Source organism: Musa acuminata, chromosome BXJ1-10, assembly GCF_036884655.1.
Source record: "Musa acuminata AAA Group cultivar baxijiao chromosome BXJ1-10, Cavendish_Baxijiao_AAA, whole genome shotgun sequence".
Classification (NCBI taxonomy): domain Eukaryota; kingdom Viridiplantae; phylum Streptophyta; class Magnoliopsida; order Zingiberales; family Musaceae; genus Musa; species Musa acuminata.
In genome coordinates this window covers 7,266,954-7,286,297 of record NC_088336.1, presented here as the reverse complement: position 1 = coordinate 7,286,297, position 19,344 = coordinate 7,266,954, and the positions used below count along the sequence as shown (strand labels likewise).

The 19,344-nt window shown below is 35.0% G+C and overlaps 1 protein-coding gene across 1 annotated transcript; it reads left to right on the top strand.

The window, feature by feature from the left end:
• Positions 1 to 239: 239 nt before the first annotated feature.
• LOC103973477 (protein SMALL AUXIN UP-REGULATED RNA 51-like) lies at positions 240 to 980 on the top strand. The gene has a single exon (XM_009388053.3). It carries the CDS (start codon positions 374 to 376, stop codon positions 872 to 874), a length of 501 nt encoding a protein of 166 aa, XP_009386328.1. The 5' UTR covers positions 240 to 373; the 3' UTR covers positions 875 to 980.
• The last annotated feature ends 18,364 nt before the right edge of the window (positions 981 to 19,344 follow it).

Below are 19,344 nucleotides of genomic sequence, written 5' to 3'. Positions count from 1 at the left end.
TTTCTTTTGAAAAATATCAGGCTGGAATGAATTAGCAATTAGCGATTATTTTTAAGGACAATGATCATTTTTTAAAAAATAATATTTTCTATTTTTATTATATATGAACTAATCGTCTGATTTATTTGTTAATGTATATATATATATATAAGAAAACAACAATCACATGCACGCATATAACGCAGACTCTCACGTGCACGCATTTTGATGTAGACTTGCATCGTTTCAGAGTGCCTCTTCCTCCTCTTAAGGACGCCACACCTCCACCGTTCGTCTCCACCTCTCCTCCTCCTCCTCCTGTATCTTGATGGTGTCCCTTACCGTGGAATAAGATTGCGTTTCGTCGCACTCTTGTAGAGCAGAGGAAGAGACAATGGGAACAGCCATGAAGACCGTGGTGAAGATCCGGCAGATCGTGCAGCTGAAGCAGATGATGCGGCGGTGGAGGTTCCTGAGCCTACGCCGCCGCCAAGCCGAGCCCGACCCCGAGCCAGACTTGGAGACCAACTCCGGTTCGAGCCGGCCGGTTCCGTCCGGGTTCCTTGCCGTGTACGTGGGGCCTGAGCGGCGGCGCTTCGTGATCCCGACCCGGTTCCTGAACCTGCCGGTGTTTGCGGCGCTGCTGCAGCGGGCAGAGGAGGAGTACGGGTTCCAGCCTGCCGGCGGCCTGGCCCTACCCTGCAACCCGGCCTTCTTCCGCTGGCTCCTCGACGCGCTCCACCGGGACGAGCAACGGTGCAAGTTCGTCAGCCTCAATACCTTGGAAGCCCTCTTCGCCGACCTCAGCGGCGGCGCCTCCTCGCCCTGTCGGGAATACTCCGTTGTGTCCTACAACGGCTTCTCTCCTCTCCTCCCCAAGACTAGGGTTCGATAAGCCACACGCCTTCTCTGCTTTCATTTTCCTCCTTATTTTGAGCTATTCTGTTCTCATTTTTGTATAGATGAAATGGGAAATAATATGAAGAGAGCGTTAATTTTCATCCATGAGATCCTAAAAATTTAGGACTAATAAGAGATGTGAATTTTGTGGGTTTCTTAATTGATACTCTTTTCTTTATTCTGAAAAAATAAAATAAAAACTTACTCCATCTCTCATTTTTAATCTGAACTAATTTTATTCTCATTTTATTGAAAAAAATAAAATAAAATGGGGTTTGAGGGTTTTTTCAATGATGGATTAAAACCCTAATCATGTTTTATGATGATCTTGTGCTGATTATTGTAATCTGAATTCCAAATCCAATGGAATTATTAGCTGCTGCTTTTATTTCAAGCAATTTTTTAATTATTAAATGAGTGCCTCATGTCTCATCGATTATATGTATATATGTATATGTATATATATATATATATATATATATATATATATATATATATATATATGCATTAGTGCCAAGAATTCATCTAAGCAAGATGCCTTTTAAATTGGAAGCAATAGAATTTAAAAGTGTTGTTTATTTCTCAAACGATAGTTGAAAATGTTCGAATTCTCACTTCCAAATCATCCAACAAAACAAGTCCAACCTATATTATGTATGGTTTGATTGGACTATATTTTGATGGAATAGCCCTTAAAAATAAAATCCCAAAATGAAAACTTTCTCTGTGTATTATTTCAAGAATCTTAGTCTAACTCATCATCTCATCCAACTTACAAAATTATGGAGATTGGATTCTCTCCAATTTAAGTGTAAATGAAGGGTTTGAATCAGTGAAGCTATAACTTGTGAAAATTGTTGATGATGTTGTTAATCGTAGTCGTGGAATCATTTATGCATGAAGTCTTCGAGCAATAAACTTAAAAGTCACACAATTCCTTGTCAACTTCTCTCCATTATTGTTGATTGCTTTTCTTGAACTTCTTGCAACTTGCTAGAGTGATATGTGCAAATGTCTTTTTATGTGTGCCCACAAGTAGAATTTGTATTGCGTCCCATTCAACGTAGCAATCAGCATCTTCTCAATAATGATCCTTGCCTCTTTTCAAGCTCAATTAGGTGATGGTCATCTACATGCTAGGATTTGTTATCTACATGTAATACTTTTTAAAGCCAACTTACTTTTTTTTAGTGTAAAATAAGTTTTAATAAAACAACTATAACGCATGAGATATATATATATATATATATATATATATATATTTTTTTTTTTTTTTTTTTTTGTGGGTTTTTGGCTTTTTTTTTTTTTGGTGTGTTGTAAGAAAGGAACCTGTAATGATCGCATGGTGGTGGCCCCTCTTATTTTGACAATCTGCACAACCTTTTTTTGTTCTTGGACTTTGAATGGCCTGAGAGGATTCTTTGATGATGCTGAAGTGTGTTGTTGGCATCTCAAATAAATGTGGTCAGAAGTTGATTCCTGAAAGATCATTGGCTGGATGATTCAATGCAGTCTCTGGGTCTTGTCATCATCAAATCTTTGATACATTAGAAACTGATCCCTGATTGAATGTACAATAAATAATACATGGTGTTCGAGAGTTTATCATCATTACACGTTTGATATTTTGTGCAGGAGCATCACAAACCTGAGCATTCTTTCTATTATGTTTGACATTATGATTATTAATTAAATGATTGATCAATATATTTATAGATGATAGGGATATAAATATGAATAACCTTTGTATATGAACAAATACTAGAATACCATAATACGCAGTGAAATTAAATGGAATCACAATAAAATAGAACACCAAGATATACGTGGAAAACCCCTTCAATGTGAAGGGTAAAAACCACGGGGCAAACTAGAGATAATCCACTATAAGAATAATGAATATAAAAATATCAATCTCTTGCCCTAAACCCTAGCTACAATCTCAAGAGAATAACTCGGATACAAGGATCACGTCACTGCCCACAATATCTAAAACCTTCCCAAGTAATCACAGCAAGAGTTTACCGTAGATTTGATCTAACCTGAGATAGAACACTACTAGATGATTGAGAACAACCTCTCTGCGTTGTCCTTGTTTTCTTCTCTTTCTTTCTCTTCCTTTTCTGCCTTGTTTTTCTCCTTTTCTTTGGAATCCCATGGTTGTTCTCTTCTCCCACATTGCTGCCCTATTTATGTCTTTTTCTGCCTCCAAAACGCAGCCACCATACCCCCTAATGTTAATTAGGGTTAGGTTAAGAGGGGCTGTGGGATGTGGGCTGCCCAAGTCCACTATGGGCTGAATCTATGGGCTGCCAGCCCAACAACCTCCCCCTTCAGTCCATAAGGAGGCTGTCCCATGACTCCTCAATGTGAAGCCATGCCGACCAATTGTCGACATATCTCCTGTTTTTCTTTTGGTAAAGTTTTTGTCAACATGTCTGCTCCGTTGTCATCCGTGTGAATTATCTGAAGCTGCAATTGCTTCTCTTTAAATACATTTCGAATCCAGTGGTATCTAACATCTATATGCTTTGACTTGGAATGAAACATTGGGTTCTTACACAAATGGATGTCACTCTGGCTATCACAATGCACCACATAATTTTTCTGTTTCAGCCCCAATTCTTGTAAGAATTCTTTCATCCATAACATTTCTTTGCATACATCTGTAGCAGCAATATATTCTGCTTCTGTGGTGGAGAGAGCAATACACCTTTGTAACCTGGATTGCCATGACACAGCTCCGCCTACAAAAGTAAGTACATAACCTGAAATAAACTTTCTCGTATCTATATCTCTTGCCATATTTACATCTGTGTAACCTATCAACACATATGGTCCACCTCCAATGCTTAAACAAACCTTAGAGCTCCCTCTGAGATATCTAAAAATCCACTTCACTACTGCCCAATGCTCTTTGCCTGGATTTGCAAGAAATCTGCTAGTAACACCAACTGCATATACGATGTCTGACCTCGTACATACCATTGCATACATTAAACTTCCAACTGCTGAAGCATAAGGAACCTTTTGCATTTTCTCCTTCTCCTCATCACTTGATGGACTCTATTCTGAGCACAACTTGAAGTGACTTGCAAGAGGAGAACCAACTGGCTTTGCATTGCTCATACTGAATCTTTCCAATATCTTCTCGATGTATTTCTCCTATGACAACCAAATCTTCTTATTTTTCATGTCACGGGAAATCTGCATACCTAGTATTTGCTTTGCTGGCCCCATGTTCTTTATTGCAAAAGACTCACTTAGCTCCTTCTTCAATCTGTCAATTTTAGACATATCTTTCCCAAAAATAAGCATGTCATCAACATAAAGTAAAAAAATAATAAAATCCTCACCAAACCATTTGATGTACACACAATGATCTGTAGTCGTTCTTTTGTATCCATTTTCTATCATAAATAAATCAAACTTTCTGTATCACTGTCTTGGAGCTTGCTTTAGCCCATACAAGCTCTTCTTCAATTTGCAGACAAAGTTCTCTTTATCTTTAACTTTGAAGCCTTCTGGTTGCTCCATATAAATTTCCTACTCCAAATCCCCATGAAGGAAAGCTGTCTTCACATCTAACTACTCAACCTCCAAGTCTTGGCTAGCAGCAATACCAAGAGTAACACGAATAGAAAATATTTTTAACAACAGGAGAAAAATCTCTTCAAAGTCAATACCTTTCTTTTGACCAAAGCCTTTCACAACCAATCTAGCTTTGTACTTTGGTTGAGAACAATATTCATTCCATTTGGTAGTAGCACCAAATCATAAGTGTGGTTCTTCTGAAGAGCATACATCTTTTCCTGTATAGCAACTAACCACTTCTTTTTCTGCTCAATTTCAATTGCTTCCTGGTAACTCTTTGGTTCACCTACATCAGTAAGCATAACATACTCATTTGTAGAGTATCTTCTGGAAGGTTGACGTTGTCTAGAAGATCTTCTCAACTGAGGTTCTGTTGGAACTTGCTCTCCTACTTCTTCTTGCTCAACATGTCCTGCAGGTAGATCAGCGTCAGGCTCTACACCATCTTCCTGCACATCTCCCCCATCACCCTGATATACTGGAGGAATAACTGGGTCACAATCTACTATCTTTCTGCAGAAATATTGGCTGGTGCCTTCTTCTTCAAATCTTCAAAAGTTTGATCCTCAAAGAAGACTACATCTCTGCTTCTAAACACCTTTTGCTTTTCTGGATTCCAAAGCCTGTAACCAAAATGATCATGTGAGTAACCAAGAAAAATACATTCTTTAGTCTTACCATCCAGCTTGGACCTCTCATTATCTGGAACATGTGCAAATGCACGATAACCAAACACTCTCAAATGTTTGTAGGAAACATCTTTCCCTGACCATACATGCTCTGCAACGTCACCATCTAGGGCTGTACATGGTGATAAGTTGATCACATCAACTGTAGTCCTCAAAGCTTCATCTCAAAATATTTTGGATAGCTTGGCCTGTGAAAGCATACATCTGATATTTTCCATGATGGTGCGGTTCATCCTCTCTGCAATTGCATTATGCTGAGATGTACCAGGAACTATCATCTCATGCTGGATCCCATGTGACCTGCAATAGTTATTAAACAATCTTGTATACTCACCACCATTATCTGATCTTATGCATTTCAATTGCCTTTCTCTCTCCCTTTCAACCCTGGCATGAAACTCTTTGAAGATATTAATCACATGATCTTTAGTCTTCAAAGCATAGGCCCAAACTTTCCTGGAAAAATCATCTATAAAAGTGACAAAATAAAGTGCACCACTTATACCAAGAACATCAACAGATCCACCATGAGTTTTTGTCCTCAAAGGACCACATACATATGTATAAACACGGTCTAAGGCATGCATTTTTCTAGATAAAGCAGGACTAGCAAATGAAACTCTATGTTATTTACCTGCCAAACAATCAATACAAGGGTTCAGATGTATACCTCTGAGGTCTGGTAATACCTCTTAGAAAGAGCTTGCAGCCCCTTCTCGCTCATGTGTCCCAGTCGCCTATGCCATAACTCCATGCTGAAGTCTTTTCTGTAGCATTTAACTGCTCACCATAAGCTTTAGCCTGCAACCTGTACAAAGTATGACATTTCTTTCCATTAGCTATAATAAGAGAACCCTTACTGAGCTTCCAGTGCCCTTTGTGAAATCTGCTATCATAGTCTTCATCATCTAGCATTCCAACTGAAATTAGATTCAGCCTCAAGTCAACCACATGCCTCACATCCTTAAGCACCAACTTGCAGCCAAGATTGGTCTTTAAATGGATATCACCCATGCCTATGATGTCTGCTGTGTCATAGTTGCCCATCTTGACAACACCAAAATTTTCAAACCTATATGTAACAAAAAACTCCCTCCGTGGTGTAGCATGATAAGAAGCACCTATGTCAATCACCCACTCAAGATCCTGACATACATAAGAAAAAATATCATCAGAAGGAGACAAAATCAAATAATCACCACCCTGCATTGTAGCTATGATATTATCTTTTGACTGTATAGACTCCACTTCTTTTCCCTTCTTCTTGCTCTTCTTAGGTTGCTTACATTAGTTCTTGTAATGTCCTTTCTCACCACAATTATAGCAAACAATATCTTTTCTTGATCTTGACTTTGACCTTCCTCTATTCTCTGAGATAAGTGCCTGTGAATCATCCTGAGATGTTGCCGAACTCTTTCTTCTCAACTTCTCATTCAACAAACTGCTTGTTACTTGACTCATAGTGACAACACCATCTGGCGTAGAATTACTGAGGGAAACCACCAGTGTCTTCTAACTTTCTGGTAATAAACTGAGAAGTAACAATGCTTGCAACTCATCATTAAGAGATATTTTCATAGAGGATAACTAGTTAGTAATACTCTGCATTTCATTCAAATGCTCAGCAATAGAAGCACCCTCTCTATATTTTAGGTTAACAAGTTTTCTGATCAAAAAAGCTTTGTTGCCAGTTGTTTTTCTTTCATAGAGACTTTCCAACTTTTTCCAAAGAGAATATGCAGAAATTTCAGTAGAAATATGGTGAAAGACACTATCATTAAGCCATTGTCGAATAAATCCAATTGTTTTTCGATCTAACCTCTTCCACTCATCATCTATCATAGTTGTGGGTTTTGCACTATCCCCCTACAAAGGTCCATACAAATCTTTGTAATATAAGAGATCTTTCATTCTTGGTTTTCATATCATCCAATTGTTTCCATTTAAACTAATCATGCGAGAAACATTACTGGCCTCCATGTTCAAATATAAAAAATAAATCACCAAAACCCCGCTCTGAGACTAGTTGATGGGGATATAAACAAGAATAACCTTTGTATATGAACAAATATTAGAAGACTATAATACACAACGAAATTAAATGGAACCACAATCAAATAGAACACCAAGATATACGTGGAAAACCCCTTCAATGTGAAGGGTAAAAACCACGGGGCAAACTAGAGATAATCCACTATGAGAATAATGAATATACAAATCTCAATCTCTTGCCCTAAACCCTAGCAACAATATCAATAGAATAACTGGGATATAAGGATCACGTCACTGCCCATAATATCTTAAATCTTCCTAAGTAATCACAGCAAGAGTCTACTATAGATTTGATCTAACCTGAGATAGAACACTGCTTGATGATTGAGAACAGCCTCTCTGCGTTGTCCTTGTCTTCTTCCTTTTTTGCCTTATTTTCCTCCTTTTCTTTGAAATCTCGTGTCTATTCTCTTCTCACACTTTGCTGTCCTATTTATATTTTTTTCTGTCTCCAAAACGCAGCCACCACACCCTCCTAATATTAATTAGGGTTAGGTTAAGAGGGTGTGGGCTATGGACTGCCCAAGCCCACTATAGGCTGAATCTGTGGGCTGCCAGCCCAACAGTAGAAAAAGAATAAACTACGTTGATAACTGTTAGGGGTGGAATGAAATGTTAGATGAATATATTATTTTTAGAAAATAAATAATATCGATTAAAGTGGGGCTATGATACCATAATTTTCTAATTTGTTAACCATAGATAGGAGGACTAAATAGATTATAGCAATTCACCTGTCGGATTCCCAAGTTTTTGACGTAGCTTTTACATAGATAGACAAAAAGAAGAAGGTTTAGACAACAACAAAATATTTCCTCGATTGAATTGATCACCACAAAGTAGTAAAAGGATTAATTTTCACTAACTCAAACTTGAGTTAATATTTTTCTTGTTCTGTGCTTACTAATTGCACAATTCCTTTAAAAAGTGCATATAGATAATTCTTTTTAGAAAAAGGATCATTCTTATCATTAGTTAGTCTTCAGGCAATAAACATGTTCTTTCCACCACCAAGTATTTGAAATCTTCCATCCAAAACACACTCAGCAATTCAAGAACATGCATTGCACAGATGTTTTGTCAAATGCCTCTTGCCTTGTGAAGTCACAGGGTCTTGGAGTTATCTGGTATGACATCTGATGGAATAGATTTTTCACTTCATCTTCACCTTTCCTCTTGGGATTAGGAATATTAATTCTTTCAAAATATTTCACTTGGGATTATTTGAAAAATCCTTTCTTTTAATGTACTTTGGCTATATATATAAGCCTTTGTAGTGACTGTTTTAACAAAGATTGAGATTCATTTTCAAGTTTTTGATTATTGATTGATATACAAAGGAGATTGTTAATGGAAAAAAAATCCTTGACAAAACTTCTGCCCTATCGATTCACAATCTTACAGCCGATTCTTTTGTTCGGACATTATGAACTAAATAAATGAAGCCATAATTTGCAACCATCAAACCAATCCCTTATTGTTATGTAAGTGATATGGCTACAACAACACTGCTCCAAGCATTTCTTAAGTGAGATAGGATCGTCTAGAAATATCCAAATTTTGATTTCATACTAGAATGCAATGATTCACTCAAGCTTATTGTTGGTCTTATAGGTTTCACTTATATAATTAACAAGGCAATTGGTGGGAACATAGTACAGCTTCTAATTCATGTAATGATACAATGCTTTGCTTTATTGGAAGTCTGGAGAGCATTGCTCAGGAGGATTATAGAGGGAATACTTATATATATATATACATATATATACATATATATACATATATATAAAGGTTCTATGCTATTTTCCTATTTTTTTTATGATATAATCGTGAAAACTCTGAGTTTAGCTACTTTAGGAAGAGCAACTACAAATTGTGTGTCACCCTCTGCTCTTGTTGATTATGATTGAACCAATAAAAAAAAAAATATAAACAATGTAATACTGTTGTAAGTGTAAGTCCATCAACCTACCGAAGTCCTATCTTTTGTGATCATATGACATTAGAACGAAAGAAGATTGGTTGGGACCTCCTTCTAGCATCAATTTAATAATAGATCATTTGATCAATTTTAGATAATGAGCATATTCATATCATTTTAAGAATAAAAGAGATCTGACGTACTTATGAACCTTTAGTTCCTATACTCTTTAATTATTATGGAACTAAATGATCTTATCAGCAATCTCCTCAAAGGTATCATCCAAGTGATAACGTGAGGCCCGGCTTGACACTTGATCGCTAAGGGTAGTCCCATAATTAAGACCAAAATGATCGCTTGCTTCTTCCCGACCACATTTAGGTGACACTTGATGCTCATCGCTTCTATGGTCAAACTATTACTTCAAGGAGTTATGAGAAGAGTTATAGTCCCTCTTTTGCAATGAGAGATCGTAGTGCAATATGGCCAAGAATTACAATCACCAATATTCTAAAGTTAGGGTATGGGGTATGTGATGATGCAAATTTCTAAGCCATTTTGTTGTTTGGAGGTCGATTAAGTACATTCCAGTGGATACATTCTTTAAAAAGAATCCTATCCATCAACAGGTGAAAGATCTAAATGTTGAGCTAGCAGCTCACAAATTCAGCCCATAGTGGGCTTGGGCAGCCCACAGCTCACCCCCTCGTAACCTAGTCCTAATTAACATTAGGGGGGGTGTGGTGGCTGCGTTTTAGAGGCAGAAAAAGGTATAAATAGGACAGCAACGTGAGAGAAAAAAACAGCCACGAGATTCCAAAGAAAAGGAAGAAAATAAGGCAGAAAAGGAAGAGAAAGAAAGGGAAGAAGACAAGGACAACGCAGAGAGGTTGTTCTCAATCATCTAGCAGTGTTCTCATCTCAATTTAGATCAAATCTATAGTAGACTCTTATTGTGATTACTTGGGGAGGTTTTAGATATTGTAAGCAGTGACGTGATCCTTGTATCCCAGTTATTCTCTTGTGATTGTTGCTAGGGTTTAGGGCAAGAGATTGAGATTTGTATATTCATTATTCTCATAGTGGATTATCTCTAGTTTGCCTCATGGTTTTTACCCTTCACATTGAAGGGGTTTTCCACGTATATCTTGGTGTTCTATTTGATTGTGATTCCATTTAATTCCACTGCATATCATGGCTTACTAGTATTTGTTCATATACAGAGATTATTTCTGTTCATATATCTCCATTAACTGGTATTAGAGCAAAGGTTTTGGTGATTTAATTTTGTATTTGAACATGGAGGCCAGTAATGTTTCTCGCATGATTAGTTTAAATGGAAATAATTGGATGATATGGAAACCAAGAATGGAAGATCTTTTGTATTACAAAGATTTGTATGGACCTTTGTAGGGGGATAGTGCAAAACACACAACTATGACAGATGATGAGTGGAAGAGGTTAGATAAAAAAACAATTAGATTTATTCGACAGTGGCTTGATGATAGTGTCTTTCACCATGTTTCTACCGAAATTTCTGCATATTCTCTTTGAAAAAAGTTGGAAAGTCTCTATGAAAGAAAAACAGCTAGCAACAAAGCTTTTTTGATCAGAAAACTTGTGAACCTAAAATATAGAGAGGGTGCTTCTATTGCTGAACATTTTAATGAAATGCAAAGTATTACTAACCAGTTATCCTCTATGAAAATGTCTCTTCATGATGAGTTGCAAGCATTGTTACTTCTCAGTTCATTACTAGAAAGTTGGGAGACACTGGTGGTTTCCCTCAGTAATTCTGCGCTAGATGGTGTTGTCACTATGAGTCAAGTAACAAGCAGATTGCTGAATGAGGAGTTGAGAAGAAAGATTTCAGCAACATCTCAGAATGATTCACAGGAACTTATCCTAGAGAACAAAGGAATGTCAAAGTCTAGAAGCAGTTCACGCATAGGTAGAAGCAAGTCAAGATCAAGAAAAGATATTGTTTGCTATAATTGTGGTGAGAAAGGACATTATAAGAACCAATGTAAGCAACCTAAGAAGAGCAAGAAAAAGGGAAAAAGAAGTGGAGTCTATAGAGTCAAAAGATAATATCACAGCTACAATGCAGGGCGGTGATTATTTGATTTTGTCTCCTTCTGATGATATTTTTTTTGTGTGTGTCAGGATCTTGAGTGGGTGATTGACACAGGTGCTTCTTATCATGCTACACCACAAATGGAGTTTTTTGCTACATACAGGTCTGAAAATTTTGGTGTTGTCAAGATGGGCAACTATGACACAGCAGACATCATAGGCATGGGTGATATCCATTTAAAGACCAATCTTGGCTGCAAGTTGGTGCTTAAGGATGTGAGGCATGTGATTGACTTGAGGCTGAATTTAATTTTAGTTGGAAGGCTAGATGATGAAGACTATAATAGAAGATTTCATAAAGGGCAATAGAAGCTCAATAAGGGTTCTCTTGTTATAGCTAATGGAAAGAAATATCATACTTTATACAGGTTGCAGGCTAAAGCTTATGGTGAGCAGTTAAATGCTACAGAAAAGACTTCAGCATGGAGTTATGGCATAGGCGACTGGGACACATGAGCGAGAAGGGGCTGCAAGCTCTTTCTAAGAGAGAGGTATTACCAGACCTCAGAGGTATACATCTGAACCCTTGTATTGATTGTTTGGCAGGTAAATAACATAGAGTTTCATTTGCTAGTCCTGCTTTATCTAGAAAAATGCATGCCTTAGACCGTGTTTATACATATGTATGTGGTCCTTTGAGGACAAAAACTCATGGTGGATCTGTTGATGTTCTTGGTATAAGTGGTGCACTTTATTTTGTCACTTTTATAGATGATTTTTCCAGGAAAGTTTGGGCCTATGCTTTGAAGACTAAAGATCATGTGATTAATATCTTCAAAGAGTTTCATGCCAGGGTTGAAAGGGGGAGAGAAAGGCAATTGAAATGCATAAGATCAGATAATGGTGGTGAGTATACAAGATTGTTTAATGACTATTGCAGGTCACATGGGATCCAACATGAGATGACAGTTCCTGGTACACCTCAGCATAATGCAATTGCAGAGAGGATGAACCGCACCATCATAGAAAAGATCAGATGTATGCTTTCACAGGCCAAGCTACCTAAAAGGATTTGGGATGAGGCTTTGAGGACTGTAATTGATGTGATCAACTTATCACCATGTACAGCCCTAGATGGTGATGTTGCAGAGCATGCATGGTCAGGGAAAGATATTTCCTACAAGCATTTGAGAGTGTTTGGTTGTCGTGCATTTGCACATGTTCCAAATAATGAGAGGTCCAAGCTAGATGGTAAGACTAAAGAATGCATTTTTTTTTGTTACTCACATGATCATTTTGGTTACAGGCTTTGGGATCCAAAAAAGCAGAAGGTGTTTAGAAGCAGAGATGTAGTCTTCTTTGAGGATCAAACTTTTGACGATTTGAAGAAGAAGGCACCAGCCGATACTTCTATAGAAGGATTAGCAGATTGTGACCTAATTATTCCTCCGGTGTCTTAGGGTGATGGGGGAGATGTGCAGGAAGATGGTGTAGAGCCTAACGTTGATCTACCTACAGGACATGTTGAGCAAGAAGAAGTAGGAGAGCAAGTTCCAGCATAACCTTAGTTGAGAAGATCTTCTAGACAACGTCAACCTTCCAGAAGATACTCTACATATGAGTATGTGATGCTTACTGATGCAGGTGAACTAGAGAGTTACCAGGAAGCAATTGAAAGTGAGCAGAAAGAGAAGTTGTTAGTTGCTATACAGGAAGAGATGGATGCTCTTCAGAAGAACCACACTTGTGATTTGGTGCTACTATCAAATGGAATAAAAGCTTTAAAGAACAAGTGAGTTTTCAGGTTGAAGACTCAAGAATATTGTTCTCAACCAAAGTACAAAGCTAGATTGGTTGTGAAAGGTTTTGGTCAAAAGAAAGGTATTGACTTTGAAGAGATTTTTTCTCCTGTTATTAAAATGTCTTCTATTCGTGTTGCTCTTAATATTGCTACTAGCCAGGACTTGGAGGTTGAGTAGTTAGATGTGAAGACAGCTTTTTTTCATGGGGATTTGGAGGAAAAAATTTATATGGAGCAACCAGAAGACTTCAAAGTTAAAGGTAAAGAGAACTTTGTCTGCAAATTAAAGAAGAGCTTTTATGGGCTAAAGCAAGCTCCAAGACAGTGGTACAGAAAGTTTGATTCATTTATGATAGAAAATGGATACAAAAGAATGGCTTCAGATCATTGTGTGTACATCAAATGGTTTGGTGAGGATTTTATTATTCTCTTACTTTATGTTGATGACATGCTTATTCTTGGAAAAGATATGTCTAAAATTGACAGATTGAAAAAGGAGCTAAGTGAGTCTTTTACAATGAAGGACATGGGGCCAGCAAAGCAAATACTAGGTATGCAGATTTCCCGTGGTAGGAAAAATAAGAAGATTTGGTTGTCACAGGAAAAATACATCGAGAAGATATTGGAAAGATTCAGTATGAGCAATGCAAAGCCAGTTGGTTCTCCTCTTGCAGGTCACTTCAAGTTGTGCTCAGAATAGAGTCCGTCAAGTGATGAGGAGAAGGAGAAAATGCAAAAGGTTCCTTATGCTTCAGTAGTTGAAAGTTTAATGTATGCAATGGTATGTACGAGGCCAGACATCACATGCAGTTGGTGTTACTAGCAGATTTCTTACAAATCCAGGCAAAGAGCACTGGGCAGCAGTGAAGTAGATTTTTAGATATCTCAAAGGGAGCTCTAAGGTTTGTTTAAGCTTTGGAGGTGGACCACATGTGTTGACATGTTACACAGATGCAGATATAGCAAGAGATATAGATACGAGAAAGTCTACTTCAGGTTATGTCCTTACTTTTGCAGGGGGAGCTGTGTCATGGCAATCTAGGTTACAAAGGTGTATTGCTCTCTCCACCACAAAAGCAGAATATATTGCTGCTACAGAGGTATGCAAAGAAATATTATGGATGAAAGAATTCTTACAAGAATTGGGGCTAAAACAAAAAAATTATGTGATGCACTGTGACAGCCAAAGTGCCATCCATTTGTGTAAGAACCCAATGTTTCATTCCAAGTCAAAGCATATAGATGTCAGATACCACTGGATTAGAAATATATTTGAAGAGAAGCAGTTGCAGCTTCAAAAAATTCACACAGATGACAACGGAGCAGACATGTTGACAAAAACTTTACTAAAAGAAAGATAGGAGATATGCCGATAGCTGGTCGGCATGGCTTCACATTGAGGAGTCATGGGACAACCTCCCTTATGGGTTGAAGGGGGAGGTTGTTGGGTTGGCAACCCACAAATTCAGCCCATAGTACGCTTGGGCACCCCACAGCTCACCCGCTCTTAACCTAACTCTAATTAACATTAGAGGGGGTGTGGTGGCTACGTTTTGGAGGCAGAAAAAGACATAAATAGGGCAGCAATGTGGGAGAAAAAAATAGCCATGGGATTCCAAAGAAAAGAAAGAAAACATGGCAGAAAAGGAAGAGAAAGAAAGGGAAGAAGACAAGGACAACGCAGAGAGGCTATTCTCAATCATCTAGTAGTGTTCTCATATCAGGTTAGATCAAATCTACAGTAGACTCTTGTTGTGATTACTTTGGGAGGTTTTAGATATTGTAGGCAGTGACACGATCCTTGTATCCCAATTATTCTCTTGTGATTGTTGCTAGGGTTTAGGGCAAGTGATTGAGATTTGTATATTCATTATTCTTATAGTGGATTATCTCTAGTTTGTCCTATGGTTTTTACCCTTGACATTGAAGGAGTTTTCTACGTATATATTGGTATTCTATTTGATTGTGGTTCCATTTAATTCCGCTACATATCATGACCTGCTAGTATTTGTTCATATACAAAGGTTATTTTTGTTTATATATCCCCATCACTAAATTGCATGACCTTAGATTCTATGGTCATCAAATAGATAAGGAACATACTCAAGATAATTTTTTCAATGTTGATGCTTCTTAATCTTGATGACTTGCAATCTTTCTAAGCCCTTTAATTTTTTATGCAACATTAGCACCTTTTGGTTATAATTTTTCATCGGACAGAGGAAAGAAAATTGATAATATGAAGAAACCAACTCTCAGCAAGCACAAAGCCTAATGAGACTTTCATGATAGTGGATCTCCAAGCTAGTGTCTTCTTATAAATTCTATCCCCTTCCTGGTTCATTTATCATTTTATTCTATCTTCCACCAGTCTTGTCTGCTTTTATCATCTATGTATATTTTTTTCATATTTATATATTTTTAACACAAAAAATACTTATTAAATCTCATGGTGTAGGTTGGATGTCTTAAATATTATACAAAATGTTGTAGGTTGCCGTTTAGATAAAATATTAGAGATTACATTATAAAAATTATTTTTTTTTAATAAAAGATTATCTAACTTTTTAATTTTAAGAACAAACTGTTAAAATTTTGAAAGCTGATCAAATTTTATTTTTTAAAATTAAAATTTTAAAAATCAGATCAATTTCATGATTCAATTTCCATTAACTCTTTTATTTTTGAAAAACTACTTCTCACAAATGTCCAAATCAAACTAACCAATCTTCAACCAAGTGCCTTTTTATAAACGCTTACTCCTTCAAAAATCATTCAATATTTCATTCTTTCTATTAGTCTTATCTACTTTTGTCATCTATAATTTTTTTTATATCCCTTAATTTTTAATTAAAAATATTATTTTAGCCAAGGTTGAATGTTTTAAAATGCTATACAGTATATTATAATTTATCATTTATGAAAAATATTCTAAGTATTCTAGATTGTATATGAAAATTGAGTTGTAAAAAATAAGACATATTATGGTTCAATTTCCAAAAGAAGTGTAAACTTTTATATTAAAAAGCTACTCCTTACTAAACAAAGTTACTCAACAACAAACAAATCAATTTCCATGATTTTTTTATTAGATTATGTGATTATATATATTATAAATATGATTAAATTCTGGTTATAATTATTAGTGAATATAAAGAAAGTCCAATTATGATAAGATTTCTTATGAGATAACTTTGATAGAAGAGACTCTCCTAATTACTTATTCTAGACCCCATGATCTCACATATAAATAGATAAGATATCCTAGGGACTCAATACAAAATAATAATAATAATAATAATAATACATGGATACGTGACATTATTAAAAATATATATATTTTCTTTTATCTCCCTTTAGTCACATGAATCAATCATTGAGAAATTAGATATTTTATATCATTTCTCTTTTGTTCCTAATCTATCATTTATGATGGTCTTATGAAAGAAGAAGAAAACATAAGACGAGTCTAGTTCTTCTTATATATTAGTATTATTATAGCTTTCGGATATGATAACTTTGCACCCGTAGATCAGATGAAGACTTTTTGAATATTATCAAAATATATGTATCAGATCTATCGTTATTTAATTTTAGATTTTAATAATAAAATTTTTTGCATAACAGTTAGATAGTTTTTATGCTTATAGTTTTCACCTCTAGATTATACATGAAAATTGAGTTGTAAAAAATAAGACAAATATTATGGTTCAATTTAAAAAAATATATATTAAACTTTTATTTTAAAAAGCTACACTTTATTAAAGAAAGCTACTAAAAACAAACAAGACAATTTCCGAGGTTGCTTTTGGCCATGTATTATAGGTTGAATGCTTTAAAATGCTATGCAAAATATTAAAAATTTATCATTTACGAAAAGTATTCTAGATTGTATATAAAAATTGAGTTGTGAAAAATAAGACAAATATTATAGTTCAATTTTCAAAAGAAGTCTAAACTATTATTTTAAAATGCTACTTCTTAGTAAAAGAAGGCTAGTCCAAAAAAAACAAAGTCAATCTCCAACCTTTTTATAAACTCTAACTCCTTAAATCATTCAATATTTTATATTGTCTACCAGTTTTGTTTACTTTGTTAGCTAAAATTTTTTTGTCTTATTTTCCTATATATTTAACACAAAAAAGGTTGATTAGGCCATATGTCGCAGGAAGTTATATAATGCTATCCAAGATGTCATAGGTTGGACAAAATATTTCAGATTATATATAAAAATTAAATTATAAAAAAATAAACAAATATCATAATTTATTTTTTTTTTTAAATTAATATTTTTACTTTGCAAGAAAGCTGGTCTAAATCAAACGACAACGAGTGCCTTCCTATAAACTCTTATCTTCTTTTTAAATCATTCATTATTCTATTTTGTCTTTTGTTTATTTTTATCAACTAAATTTTTTTATTTTATATTTCTATATTTTTAATACTGAAAAATTTGATTGTGTCTCACATGATGCCTAAAAATGTTATACTTCATGTTTTAGGTTGTAACTTAGAGGAAAGATTATATCAAAATTAAACTATAAAAAATAAGACAAATATCATGTAAATGTGTCAATTATATCGATATGTATGGATACCCATGGGGATCCACCCATAAATATGATGTGAATGAGCATATTTTCGTATGAAAATAAGAGAAATAAATAGAGAACTCCTCACCCATCCTCATACTTGTTCTCGTCTCATCAATACCTTGTCAATATGTGGAACTAGAAGTTGGGTTCGAAAGCTTGGCTCACCTGATTTAAATCAGTAAGATCTCTCATTTCTAAATTTTTTTATGAAGATATGTTTATAATGTAAGGACCTATTTTGAATTATTTATAAAGACCTAATTGTAAATATGAGGATCTATTTGTAAAATCTAAGGATCTATTTATAAATATAGATAGTTACAAAAACCAAATTATAAAAAGTATAAAAAAACTTCCGTCGCCTCTTATCTCTACCTTCATCTAGAAGGAAACCAAACCAAGGGGGTAGCTTTCCGTGGAGAAAGAAAGGAAGAGAGGGAGAAGAAGAAAAAAAGGGTAGTGGGTTGGCTTAAGTTTTTGACTCAAATCCTTTGGGATCTAATCTTTCAAAGATAAGTATTCTAACCCTTTTTTATAGTAATTTTAATCTCTTCTTTTATCTGGAATATAAGGAATTTAGATAGTTTTGGCCTAGCATAAGATATTAATCTCATTTAGATATAAAATTTTGAATCTATAATTTTTCTAGATTCTGACATTTCTTTCTTATTTTAACCATAACTTTTTGAAAACTTATTTCATCTAAAAGTAGACTCATAGTATACCTTAGATTCAGAATTCAAATGACTGACCAAACTTCTATTTCAATTGACCTGACAGATTATACAAAATAGAGATCATAATTTCTAACTTTTCGACACTAAACTACTTATAACTCCCTGTTGAAAACTCTCATTATATACAATTTACTTGATTAGAAACTAGGCTTATAGATCTATGCTTTAATATCATATTTGTAAGATTTAGAGTATAAATGCCTACCCAAACATCTATTTCAATCGACCCTATCGATTCTACAAAATAGAGATGATGTTCTCTAATATTTCATTACTAAATTATTTATAACTCTCCATTGAAAATCCTAATTTATATAAAACTTAATTCATCTAAAAGTAAATTGATATATCTTTCAAATGATATATTTTTTAAGTAATTTAGAGTATAATTAATTATTCAAATAATTTATACAATGTACCTTATAGATTTTGCCAAAGCAGAACTTTTGTTAATTTTTATTCCATCTCCTTGAATTTGAATTCATCTAGAATTTTTCTCTCAATTGAGCCTTATGTGTTTTTTAAACTCTTGTAGCCTTTGTCATTGATTTTTATCATATTTGAATATCTTATGTAAAAGTTTATGTTTGCATCATATTATTTCATATAGGCACATATATGTTTTTGTTGTTTCATATATGCTTCCGGTATATGCTAAATTTATTGTTCACAATATCCTTTTATACTTTGATGTTTATAGGATAATATGAACCTTTATCAAAAATAAAAAAAAAGTTATGTTTAGAGCCCGCGATGCTTTACCGGCCCCCTATGACTTTATCGAGGCGTGGAAGACTTATGTTAATAGTCATCTAGAAATGGATGGATCATATTATGTTATGATCCCACTTTATCCTCTATATTTGTTGACATGTTATCTAAAGTATTGTTTATATATTTTTTTTGTGCACTTTTGATAAATATGACACTTGTGTTTATGTTTCTTATTTGTTCTCTTGATATGCTCTTAAATGCTCATTATATCTTTGATACGTGCTTA